Source organism: Larimichthys crocea, chromosome XIV (genome assembly GCF_000972845.2).
Source record: "Larimichthys crocea isolate SSNF chromosome XIV, L_crocea_2.0, whole genome shotgun sequence".
Taxonomy (NCBI): domain Eukaryota; kingdom Metazoa; phylum Chordata; class Actinopteri; family Sciaenidae; genus Larimichthys; species Larimichthys crocea.
The window spans coordinates 6475964-6488687 of NC_040024.1; the positions used below are offsets into that span (position 1 = coordinate 6475964).

Consider the following 12724-nt stretch of genomic DNA (forward strand, 5'->3'; position numbering starts at 1 on the left):
TATAAACACTAGAGCATGTTTATGTTCTGAGGAAGGCTATAAGAAGTGATTAAAAAGCTCAAGAAACAAAGACAAAATTATTCTAGTTAATCCAGTTTTTTTTATGTAGTCATTTATTTGTGGTATCTTATTTTGAAGGTGTAACACGCAGCTTCCGGTTTCCCTCCAGCTGACTTGAAGCTGAGGGAGTGTCGCCACAACTCAGAGGTTCGTTTGATTCAAGGCACGGGGGATGCAATCGGCGGGCGGTGCTTTGAGGCGCTCACTCTGAGAGACTTGATACAAAGTTAAAAAAAAAAATAGATTTAAAAAAAGTGATTCATGAAATGAAACAAATATGTTCAGCTGTACTCGAGTATTTGTTCTGATTACATTACTTCTGATCAAAAACTAGCGAGTGACAACTTTGATAACAAACATCAACAAGGTCAACAAACTAAGCTAACAGCAGCTAACAAACTGAGCTAACATGAGCTAACAGCAGCTAACAAACTGAGCTAACATGAGCTAACAGCAGCTAACAAACTGAGCTAACAGGAGCTAACAGCAGCTAACAAACTAAGCTAACAGCAGCTAACAAACTGAGCTAACATGAGCTAACAAACTAAGCTAACATGAGCTAACAGAAGCTAACAAACTGAGCTAACAGAAGCTAACAAACTGAGCTAACAGCAGCTAACAAACTAAGTTAACATGAGCTAACAGAAGCTAACAAACTGAGCTAACAGAAGCTAACAAACTGAGCTAACAGAAGCTAACAAACTGAGCTAACAGCAGCTAACAAACTGAGCCAAACTGAGCTAACAGCAGCTAACAAACTAAGCTAACAAACTGAGCTAACAGCAGCTAACAAACTGAGCTAACATGAGCTAACAAACTGAGCTAACATGAGCTAACAAAAACAAACAGCAGTTAACAAACTAAGCTAGCATCAGCTAACAACAGCTAACAAACTGAGCTAACAGCAGCTAACAGACTGAGCTAACAGCAGCTAACAAACTGAGCTAACAGCAGCTAACAAACTGAGCTGTCAGTCCACGCTCCTAATCTATCATAACTTTAAGCCTTAATATAATGTGAACAGGTGAGTTGTATAAATTCACCCTCAGTACAGTTGTCATGAACGGGGAAATTAGCTACAGAGACCAAAACTGTTTTTTGTACCAGGCTGTAAACATGTTTATTTCTGCTGTGAAGTTAGACATTTGGACATGGGGACTTATGGAGACTGACTCACTTCTGGAGCCAGCCTCAAGTGGACGTTAGAGGAACTGCAGATTTTTTTTACTCGTAGTTTCTCCACTAGAGTTCACCACTAGATGTCAGTAACTCCTTCACTTTTTAAAATGTGCAGTACTTGAGTAAAAGTACTTAGTTACATTCCACACTTCATGTGTCTCTCGGGAGTATCAGAGGGGCCGGTCCTCGGCCTGCCTCCCTCCCGCCCTCCCTCTGCTCTCTGCCCGCAGTCAGACGCATCTGGACTCGGGGCACTTCTTCTGGTTTCTGGGGCACTTCTTTGCGCAGTTCACGCTCCAACCCGTGCGCTGTTTGCGCGTCAAAGGAGCAACTCCCACCGCTGGAAGCTCCACGGAGGAGTTGCTGGAATACTTTGGGAATATTTCTGGGAATTTAAAGGACGCAGAGCAAACAGGAGATATTTTTTTTTTTGGGAACGTATGGAGTGATTTTTACGCACGGGTCGGAGCTGAGGGTCTCTGTTTGGTTAGTCTGAGGTGGGCAGAGAGGGGGGAGCTAAATGCGGCTGACTGGCGACCCTGCACCGGCAACCATGAACAGCAGCAGCAGCGGGTCGGGCAACTTTCTGCTGGTGCCGATACCGGAGTATCCCCTGCTGGACTGCGTGCCCAACAAGACGGTGAAGATTGTGGTGCTGGGGGCGAGCAACGTCGGGAAAACCGGTGTGTTAGAGTGTGTGTGTGTGTGTGTGTGTGTGTGTGTGGAGGAGTTATAGATAATTTAATTTTAATTTAATTTACACACAAATTAATAAATCAGCTGGATGGGAGAAGTGTGTGAAGTCCTGCAGGTAGAAAATGTAAAAAAATCTTAATATAAACTGATTAATCTTTAATCATTCAAGCTGTTATTTTAAATATATATATTAAATTTAATAATTTTTGTCTAACAGAGGTGAGAATATCGAAGGAAAGGAGTGGAGATGTTTGTAATGAACGGACGGCAGGGGGCGACATTTCCCCCCATTATCCTGTGCACATGATTAAATATTTTATATTTCTATATTTTATTTGTTTGTTTAATAAGATAATTTACTTTACTTTAATTTAAAGTGTTAGAGTAGTATTTATCATATTATTGCTCGTTCTCACTGATACATTGCTGTATTAGTTGTGTTTTTTTTGTTGTGTAATAGAAATAAGTAACTATACCTGTTAGATAAATGTAGTGGACTAGAAGTACAAAGTGACAAATTGCAAGTACTACACTTTGAGCAAATGTAATAAGTTACTTTCTATTTGTTTGACTGGTGGTAAGTGACGTATACAGTCCGTAATAAGCCTCCATAGAGGCTGCTGAGCCTGGTTACATTGCCGAGCTCCTGTTCTTGCACGACGCGGACTTGGCTCACCCCAGTAAACTTCTTCTTCTTCTTCTTCTTCTTCTTCTTCTTCTTCTTCTTCTTCCCGGTGGTCCAAAACACCAAAATCAGTCAAGTAGTTGATGAAGTGCTGTAAAGCATTACGTACGGTCATCAAATGTGTCAAAACGAGTTTGGAGTGAGGGTTTAATTAAAGATATAATCAAGTTGCGTTATGGGAAATGTAGGATCCAGGCCTTTTTGGAGTCACGGCCATGGTGGGAACTAAAACCCAGGACATCTCAGCCTTTGCTGCTATGATTTTTCTTAAAACCTTCTGAAAATGCAGCACTGAAATACTGGAGCGACTCTTTAATGTGTTAGATCTGACTTTAATGATGCAAATGAAGGATTTTATGAGATAAATTGCATCAATGTGGCCTCACAAAAGTCAACAAGAAAGCTTGTCTGGAATCCAAATAAACAAGGGGTGGATGAGACAAACATTGACCGACATAAGATGACGCATGAAGCGTTGCAACATGAGATTCTGAGTATTGGTGAATCATTTTCTTAGTTCAGACTTTGGGCCTGTTTGTTTATCTCATCTCTCTGCTATGAACGCCTCCATCAGTCAAACAGTGTCACAGTAAAAGAAGAATTCCATCCGCTCATGTTAAAGTGTTATATAGGTCGTATCCTGACTTCTCTTTTCCTCTTTCCAGCGCTGATCGTCAGGTTTCTAACCAAGAGGTTCATCGGGGATTATGAAGCCAACACTGGTGAGTTTCCATCAGTTTGTCTGTAAGAAGAACGAAACACATTTACTCAGTCAATGCAAAGAGAAAAACCCACCACTGATCCATTCATCCATCCATTCATTCATTCATCCATCGATCTGCCTCTTTCGTTCTCCACAGGAGCGCTCTACTCCCGAAAGGTCACGCTGGATGGGGAGGAAGTATCACTTCAGATCCAGGATACTCCCTGTGTCGCTCTCCAGGTAACTCATGGAGGCATTGATCACTTTACTCGCCAGTTGCATCCATTGTTGTCTATAATATTCTTAAATCAAATGATATAGACAGCTGACATGGAATACTTCCACCTAATATTGTGTAGGACCCCGACCTAGACAGACCTAGACCTCTGAAGGTGTGCTATGGTATCTAGCACCAGGACATTTGCAGAAGATCCTTCAAGTCTCGTATGTAACGAGGTGGGGTCTGACTTTTTCAGCAATCTGTTGGATCGGACCCCACGGGCCAGCCTTAGTTGCCCATGACCATGTCACAAGTTCACTGATTTTCCTATTGAATCCACACAAAACAGAATGTTTACATTTATGTTTGGGTATGATGCAGGTTTGTTTAAATTAACCACAGTTTCCAATGAATTCCCATAAATTTCCATAATTCCCATGGAGTTTAAAGTTTGGAATATGTCCAAAGTTCCCCAGCTTAACTTCCCATGGAGATTTTAACCGGACACTTTCCACCCCTTTGCAACCCTAGTACTGACCACTGCAGACTAGTAACACCCAACAATAGCTTCAGTTTTGAAGATGTTCTGGCCCAGTTGTTCAACTGTCACAGTTTGCCCATTTTTCCAGCTTCTAACATCAACTTTGTGGACACATTTTTCACCTGCTGCCGAATACAGCCCACCCACTGACAGGTGCCATGATATTGAGATAACCAGTGTTAGTCACCTCTCAGTGGTCGTAAAGTTATGGCTGATCGTTTTATGTAGCACGACGAGTGTTGAAAGTCTCACGGGAATCCTAAATAAAACTACTGGCAGCAGGTTTGGTGCTGAGTGTTCTTTGCCGTATTGTTTATGCGCCGCACGGCTCAAAGATCATTTTGTACTCGGTGTGTGTTGTAGGAAGTGATCACAGAGGTAGAAGAGCTTGATAGATGACGGTTCGTAGTGTTAACTTCCTTCAGTAGCCCTGTTGTGGACCAAGCCTGGATAAGAAATCAGGAAAGTTTCTTTGCTCGTTCTACTTTAATGCTTCGTAATCCTGGAATAAAACAGATGGTAGAAAGACATCATTCTAACATTGTGACAGTCAGGAATTTGAAATATCTAACCACTCAACTCTCTTGGCTTTGCAAGATCAGTTAGAAAAGATTGGTGGGGTTGGGTATCATTTAAAAAATTTGTGATTCCAATACAGTCGTTCATCTGAGAAGCATTGGCTTTGCGAACACGGCGCAGCTGTCCATGTTTGAGGTGGTTTATCATGTTACTCAAGTTTTTCCTGGCATGTTGTATAGCCACACTTTACAATGGTTTGGCGACATCTCGGCACACTCATCACCACCATCACAAACTGTACGTAGCTGCTATCTTGAACGGAAATCCCATGTGGCATTCAGTTGAAGAACACTTAGTGATTGGGTGAAACCAAATGTTTGTTGTTGGCCTGTTCCCAGCTGGCTAAAATATTAGCTCTGCGAGTAGTCACTATGTCTGTCCAGCACCATCAGTGTTTGTTTTATATCCGCCTCCGACATCTGCCACCACAGCTGTCTTTCCTTATTCGCACTTGCTTGTGCGTGGCGCCGTGGCACAAAAGTCAAGCGTTGTTTTTCCCCATTTAAGAGTGCTATCATTCCATTTTTAGGGACCGCTTGACCGTCTTTTATGAGCCAAACATTGGTTTTGGATTTTAGATATTCGCATTTGTATTTGCTAAACTGGACGAGGAGACGAGGACGTTATAAAAACTTTTTTTTTTAATCTCAAAGTAATTTCAGGAATGTATTTGAAGAGAGAGGAAGTGACCTTAGGACAATCTTCTCGCTCATGATGAGTTTAATGAGTGCAACGTGCCAAACGGCTCACACCGCTCCACGCTGGCTGTCTGTTTACAAAACCAGGCCTCAAAGCTGCTCATTTCCTAAGCCGGGGAAGATAACGGAGGGTGAGGAAGTTCCTCTTGGCGGGATGGTGCCGGTGCTTCCAGAGATTAGACAGAAATAATTGGTGTGTGGAGGCAGAGAGCCTCTGGAAAAACGTTGAAAAGCTGCACCTGGAGACAGTTTTGACAACTGAAAGCAGATCAACTCATCTTCAAGACAGAACATAGGTTTTATTTGGTAATCATGTGAATAAAGTGAGTCTAAGTCTGGTCTAATTGCTCCCGATCTGACACCAGGGTGGTCTGGATGTCACAAGTTCAAACTCTGAACCAGCAGGTGTGTGTCAATAAACAGACATTTGTCTTGGCAATGTGCCTCTCCAGCAGAAATCAACACCCACTCGCTTACTTGGAACTTCACGGGATGATGCATTGAAATGATTGGGAACATTTTGGGTGAAAGCCAGTATTTAGGCAACTAAAACGACTCGGTTGAGGTTAGAAAAACATTAAACCAACATTATCGTTGGTATGGAATGTGAACTCAGACAATCTGTACATCCATTCATCCCCTGGGATCTCACTGGGAATGCGCCGAACATCACCCCACTTCCTGCTCTGCCACTGAAAGTAATCATGGCTTATTTTAAACTAGTTCAACAAATGAGTCTCTCCGTCAGCCTGTAGCTGCTGCTTCAACTCTGTCTTGAAAATAGGAAGCGAGTAAGAGTTTGTAGCACTTGAGACGGCCGTGCAGAAAGAAAGTTATTTATCGCGGTGTCAAACATTTGTCAGTTACAGCCTCTCAGATGTCAGGACGATCTGTTTGTTCTGTTTTATATTGTTGTAAGTTGATTATCTTTGGGCTTTTTGGACTGTGGATGCTTGCAAATCACAGTGGTGGAAGAAGTCCTCCTTTATAAATACTCCATTAATTAAAAAGTCCTGAATTCAAAGTACAGTTACAGCCACTTAAACATGGATTTTGTGTCTTTCTGTGTATTTTTTTCCAGGATGACGCCGAGGGCCTGTACTGCCAGGAGCAGATCAACAGGTCAGACTTATTTTTTCAAATCTGAATAAAGCAGATATGATATGATATAATACAATATGATATGGCATGATAGGGGGCAGCATGATATATATGTTATACCGTACGATATGATACGATCTTGTTCCAGTAGGGAAATTTCTTATATATTGCACATCTTACACAAACACAATTAATCTATTGCACAGCCTCAAGTCACATCATTATAACATTATCCTGTAATAATGTATAATAACTGCTCTTCTAGGTCAATCTACTGGGCAGACGGTTACGTTCTGGTCTTCTCCATCACGGACCACAACAGCTACCGCACCATCCAGCCGCTGTACCAGCACGTCAGGCGCATCCACCCCTCTGGAAATATACCTGTTATACTGGTGCTGTTCGGTTTATTTCATTTCAAGTGTCAAGTTGCTTCAGTGTGTAGCCAAAGTCTAGAGCAGACCGTTAACCCTAATCCTTTGTAATCTAATCTATCCTGTAATCTGTAATCTGCTGCAGGTTGGCAACAAGAGCGACCTGCTCAGAGCCCGACAAGTGCCGGCAGACGAGGGCGAGACGCTAGCAGCTTCATTAGGTCGGGCATCCTCCACCTCCTCCACTTCTTTCTCCGTTATATGATCTTTATGATTTGTGGTCATCTTTCTGAGAATGTAACTGCATGCATTATTCAGTGTGATTATACGGACACACATGAGACGATGACTTAAATGCCATCCAGTCACTGGAGATTTCTCCAAAGTAAAAACCCTGAAAACCTGATTATCTCTAGGAAATGACATATTTATAGTTCAAGTTTTAAAAACAAACATTGGATGTAATTTATTCTCGAGTTTAAAACTACGTCAGTGTGGGTGTGGTCTGATCGGGTTTCATGACCAAACGACCCACCAACTGTCAACATGAGTGTGATTCAAATGATGCTAAATCTCGATTGGATCACAGAAACACGTGACATCACCGTCGTTTTACCGAGGCCTAAACGCCTCCTTCTCCTCCGTAGTCGTCTGTATATAACATATTTTAGCTCATTTTGTTTCTCAAACATCATTTATCTGTCCACGACATTCAAAAAGCTCCAAGATGTTTCGTTTCTGTGCAGGAAATCAACCAGACTCAAGCAGACTTTTTCCCACAGTAGACAATTTGTTAAATGCATCTGGCAGATGTTGATTTAAACTTTCCAATTATAACCTGTGTGGAGACTCGCACACACACAAACATCTGGGCCTCCCTCTTCTAAACTATATCCTGCATGCTGCCTAATGAACGAGGAATGCTGAGTGTTATCTACGAGATAAGAGTGACCCTGATCTGTAAACTGCCTCTGCTCACAGGAGGGGTTTACTTTGAGGCCTCGGCCAGAGAGAACCACGAGGGAGTCCACGCCGCCTTCCTGCATCTCTGTCAGGAGGTGGGACTACTTTGTTATTCTTCATTCATTGCTTTGTTAAAGAGAGAAAGATCTCAGGATGTTATGTGCTTTGAATCCACCAAACGTCCCGTGGGAACTCTGATTACAGGCTGATGCAGAGTCACCAAAAATGAGAAAACATGTTGTCCGTTTGGCCAGAAAGAGAAATTTCAGCCCACATTTGGTCTGTTGTGTATATTTGCTTTTCTGGTGGAGTAATACGGGTTTTTGGCTCAAAACATTTGAGAGTGTTTGGACTTTTCCTTTTCTGGTCTGAAGAACAGCAGATCTTCAGACCTTCTTATAGCCGTTTTATCCGAGCATTCGTTAAAGCAACATGATGTAGAAAATGGTATTTTTGAGATTTGTTGCCTCAGGACTTGATCGCAGATTTAATTTTCAGCGAGTCTCTGTGTTCTTTGTGTTCCAGGTGATCCGGGCTCTGGGAGGAGGGAACGGGGAGAAAAGAAGAGGAGGCCTCCACCTGGCCAGACCCAAATCTCCCAACATGCAGGAGCTGAAGAGGAGGTTCAGGCAGGTCCTCTCCTCTAAAGTCAAGTCGGCCACAACTCTCTGATGGCAGGATTGGACCAAAAACAACAGACATGTGTCAGAAATAAGAGCTTTCATGGAAATAGTCCTTCTTTGATGGAAGGCTGAAGAATAATGGCAAGAGGCCTTGATTTATAAGACTTCTAAGTTTGGGAATTCAAGCCGTTAATGGGACGATCACAAGCATTCGTCAAGCGATGGATGGATAAAGCCTGAACGGAGCTTCCTGACAGTTGAGTTCTGTTTTTTTGGACGGAGCTCATGGTCAACACGACCTCTTCCCGGGCTCCAGTACAGTTTGTGTTGTGCCAGAAACTTTCGACAACTCGCATCTCAGTTTTCTTGAGGCTGAAAAGTCAAACTGACGAGACAATTTCACGTCTTGTCCTGTCATTTAACACGTTTTACCCTCTGTTACAGTTTCTTATATGTTTTAATGAGATCTTTTGGTGTCTTTTTTTTTATTTGGTTCAAGGTAGGAAGGAATCCTTCTTTTTTTAAAAACTTTGCTGATACCAAATAAATGAAGCTGCAAGTCTCCGTCCTGTCTGCAGTCTTGTTAAGAAAGTGGTCGGGAACCAAAAACAGGAAATGACCCCAGAAAACACGAAGACGAGATGCTGACAAGGGAAGCCAAGACAACAGTAAGCGAGGACAAACTCCTGATACCCGATATACGATGGGTGCCAATAAAATGCAAACATTTCATTTTGACATTTGACTTTACTATAATTAAAATGTAGAATTTAAAATACAATTTTTAATTTTTAGATTTGAACTATTTTCCTGGATAGACAATGGACAGGAGGAGTCAACATTCATGCTCCCTCTCAGAGTCTGACGGAGCCCATAGATCCATTTAGAAATCACAGAAAAGACTCATTGAACTAATTGGGCATACAAGTACAACAACATTTAAAACATTTTTTGGAATCACATCTTATCAGGACTTTACTCTCAGCACTTTAATTTTTGTTTAACGTATGTGCTACTAGTCGTCTCAACTCGACTAGTACTCCAAGACCTGGGCAGCCACGTTCAGCTGTTTATTCACGTTGTATCAACACTCGAGTCCATTAAGACTTTGCTAAAGTTACAGGGGCTTTACTTAGATTTGCTTTAAACCCCCAAATCCATCGCCAAAATGTCAAATCTGCCAAAGTGACAGGCTGCCAAAACTCTGTCCAACTCTCATTTACAAGCCATAGTTTGCTGTAAATGCGACTTTACCCCCCAACAGTCCAAACTAAAGGTGTTAGAGCAGCTTTAATGACGTGCAGTCTGCAGAGCAATTCACTTCTATTGTTTTTGAATAAAGCTTTTAGTCCTCATGGGAGTTAATGTCGCTTCAGAGGCTTTTTCTACACACTGCTGAGCTCGGGCAGTTTGCAGGGAAAACTGTTAATGATGCAGCTGTAAAATACAGATTATCTGTAAAGGGAAGTTGGGAAGTTTTCTGCCGTTCTCATGACCTCTCATTGAAGACAAATTCCTCAGTATCTGGAATTTCTTTCTTGGTCACTGAACTGCCACTTTAACCCTTTTAAACACACACACACACACACACACACACACACACACACACACACTTAAAAATTGTCTGCTGACCCCAACTCGGGACCTTTTGCCCTCTGACCTTTAAAAGCAGCAGGACTCGATCAGACTCTGGAAAAATGCTGCCGTCAAAAATCCTGAGATGCCATTTGATAAATGCAGAGACCAAAATAAATAAAGTGTGTGTGAGTTTGTGAGTGAGGGATAATCTTCAGCTACTTCATGTCCAAGACCCCAACTCTTCTTATCCCACACCACGCTGCTTCCTGTGTGAACAAGTGTTCAAACGTTCTCGAAGGAATAACTCTGAGAAATCCTCCCTTTTTTTTTTCTCTCCCTCGAAGCCAGCAATCTGTTTTAACATGCATTTAAATGTGAGTTTATTTGATAGATGAAGAGTTAATGTGACATTTATGAGGCCGGATTTAGAAAACTGAGCCTCCGCTAAGTGTTCCCTTTTTCGGTAAGGACAAAAAGAGGCCGATGCAATCTTCTTAGTTCTGTTCGAAAAGTCGGAAAAATCAAAATAACATTGACTTTATTACTAAATACCCAGGTCTGAAACATAATCCTGCTCAGAAGTATGTCAAGCAGTTCACTCTATTTGTCTAGACAGGCTCTAGACACGCATGCTTTAGGTCTTTAAACCTTTTTCAGCACGAGTGTTTGACTGTCAGAGCTCATAATGAACGCTTATTCATGCAACTACACATGGGATGCAGGTGAAACATCAAAAACTCAATGAGTAAATCAAAAGACACGTGGCAGAAATATTGCACATTAAGAAAATGTTAATATTATCCCATATTCCAGTGTAAAAGCCTTTAACAAACACCGTTTATCACAAGCTCCAAGACCATTATGGGTTAAAGTCACCAGCTTGACAGACGAGTCAAGAGGTTGAGCTATTAAAACAAATTTGTCCAACACTGCTTCAAGAATAGAACATCCTGTTACCCTTTTTTTAAAGACAATCCCAAAAAATAAAATAAAGAAAGGATAACGAAAACAGTTACAATGATGTAGCAGACTTTTCAGTATGTGTTGAATGTTAATGACACCAAAAACAGAAAGAAATTGACTACTGCAAGTTCTTTTCATTTAAAAAAACAAACACAACTTCCTCTTTAATTTGATACCAAATATATGCCATTTGCAGCTTTTTAAACTAAGTCTTTATTCCACACTTAAAAAGAAACTTTTTATTTAACTATTTAAATGACTGCAACCCGGTCGGTCCTCTCTGCCGACTCTTTGGCGAACTTTTCCCCCAGAAAACAGCCTCCACCTGGGCAGTGAGAGTCAGTTCAAGTCCTGTTTGTCTACGGTGATTATGTGATGAAATTTCAAGCAACATTATAACATCACTGTGGTAGTAGATCGTTTATTTGGCGACTTGAATGCGAAAAGATCTTTTGAATTTATATAGAATCAATCCTCGCTGCCGACTCTCGAACCTTACCCCAGAAAACAGCCTCCATCCTGGGTAGTGAGAACCGGTCGAGTCCCGGAGTTTATCTGCAGTAATTATGTGAAATTTCCCTGCAACCCACGTTGATCTAACAGACAGATGAGCCACCCTATTGTTGCACTGAGTGAGCAAAAAGTAACATCCAAACTTCACTTTTCCTTTCTGACGAAGCACTGAAAAATCCTTTATAATGAAATGAATGAATCATGAGCATGATAATTTGTGAGAGACACTGCTGCTGGGATTCGATCACATGTTTGCAATTTACCGTTGAAGTACGTAATGTTCTCCGGTTTTAATTTGAGTCAGCACATTGTTCTGCTTGTAGAGAAATGTGAGCAGAAATTTTTCCACTATTTCCAGTCCGTGGAAACACACAGACATCAGTAAACCAGTAGCGTATGGAAGTCATCCATCTTTCCAGGTGAGATGTTGGACTTTCCATCTCACAAGAGAAGCACCATATGTGATTCAAATGTCTTTCCAGGCCGTGGCAGCTGTTGGCAGGCGACCGCGTTGCTTGATCGACGTTGAACTGCAGCGAGCGATAAATACATGAGGTGTTCATTAGTATCTGTTCCCGTCAGTGTTCTGATTAAGTCCTAACTTGAACCATGTTACAAAACTCTGATCCTGACGGACGGTGAAGTGAACTTCTGCAAACTGAAGAAGAGGAGGTTTACAGGCCCGGAGTGTGGAGCCAGTGTCGTGCCAGAACAGGAGCTGGGCAAGCAGGCAATGTAAGCGGGCTCAGCAGCTTCTATGGACATAATGGCAGAGGAGAGGAGAGCGAAGAGGACGCTGACGGAGGAAGCTAAGAAGAGAAAGACGGACGCCAACCTGGGCTGACTGATGTTGGACTAGTCAGTGATATTATCTAGTAAAGTTGTCGACTCGCTAGTTTTTGATCAGAAGTAATGTAATCAGAACAAATACTCGAGTACAGCTGAACATATTTACACACCTTAGGGGGGAACAAACCTCAAAAATGCTTCCTTCATTTAACGCAATGTTATTTTAACTATGAGAACCAATGAAAACTCTCGTACAGTGCCTCATCGCACAATACTAGCGCCGCCAAAGCTCTGGGGGATGTTTTGCTATTTTGAAGCGATGATGTAACTCGTGTGCGTTCTTCGCTTTAGGTTGGTGATGATGCCGTGCATAAAAAAAGCTTTTCCAAGCCCTTGTAAAGTTTCACAACTCTTAAAACGTAATGCTTTAAAAAGCCACAAAGCAAAGAGTAATGATTG

The 12724-nt window shown here is 41.8% G+C and overlaps 2 protein-coding genes across 3 annotated transcripts in view; one reads left to right on the plus strand and one right to left on the minus strand.

The window, feature by feature from the left end:
- LOC104935020 (butyrophilin-like protein 2) overlaps window positions 1–12724 on the minus strand; it is a gene marked incomplete at its 3' end in the record, with an annotated part of 550859 nt that overhangs the window by 250002 nt on the left and 288133 nt on the right. The window lies entirely within an intron of this gene.
- On the plus strand, window positions 1420–10033 carry rasl11a (RAS-like, family 11, member A). 2 transcript variants are annotated; one of them, XM_019263959.2, is made up of 8 exons: window positions 1422–1922; window positions 3286–3342; window positions 3481–3563; window positions 6443–6483; window positions 6728–6857; window positions 6982–7057; window positions 7818–7894; window positions 8325–8986. In XM_019263959.2, exons 1-8 carry the CDS (start codon window positions 1760–1762, stop codon window positions 8469–8471), a joined length of 774 nt encoding a protein of 257 aa, XP_019119504.1. In that variant the 5' UTR covers window positions 1422–1759; the 3' UTR covers window positions 8472–8986. The 2 variants fall into 2 exon arrangements, with proteins under 2 accessions (XP_019119505.2, XP_019119504.1); XM_019263960.2 differs by lacking the exon at window positions 7818–7894 and having other exon boundaries at window positions 1420–1922; window positions 8325–10033.

Coding starts and splice junctions, on each gene's coding strand:
- rasl11a (XM_019263959.2), top strand. CDS start 1,760: ATGCGGCTGACTGGCGACCCTGCACCGGCAACCATGAACAGCAGCAGC. Junction 6,858..6,981: donor GAAATATACCTGTTATACTG/GTGCTGTTCGGT, acceptor AATCTGCTGCAG/GTTGGCAACAAGAGCGACCT. Junction 7,058..7,817: donor GACGCTAGCAGCTTCATTAG/GTCGGGCATCCT, acceptor CTCTGCTCACAG/GAGGGGTTTACTTTGAGGCC.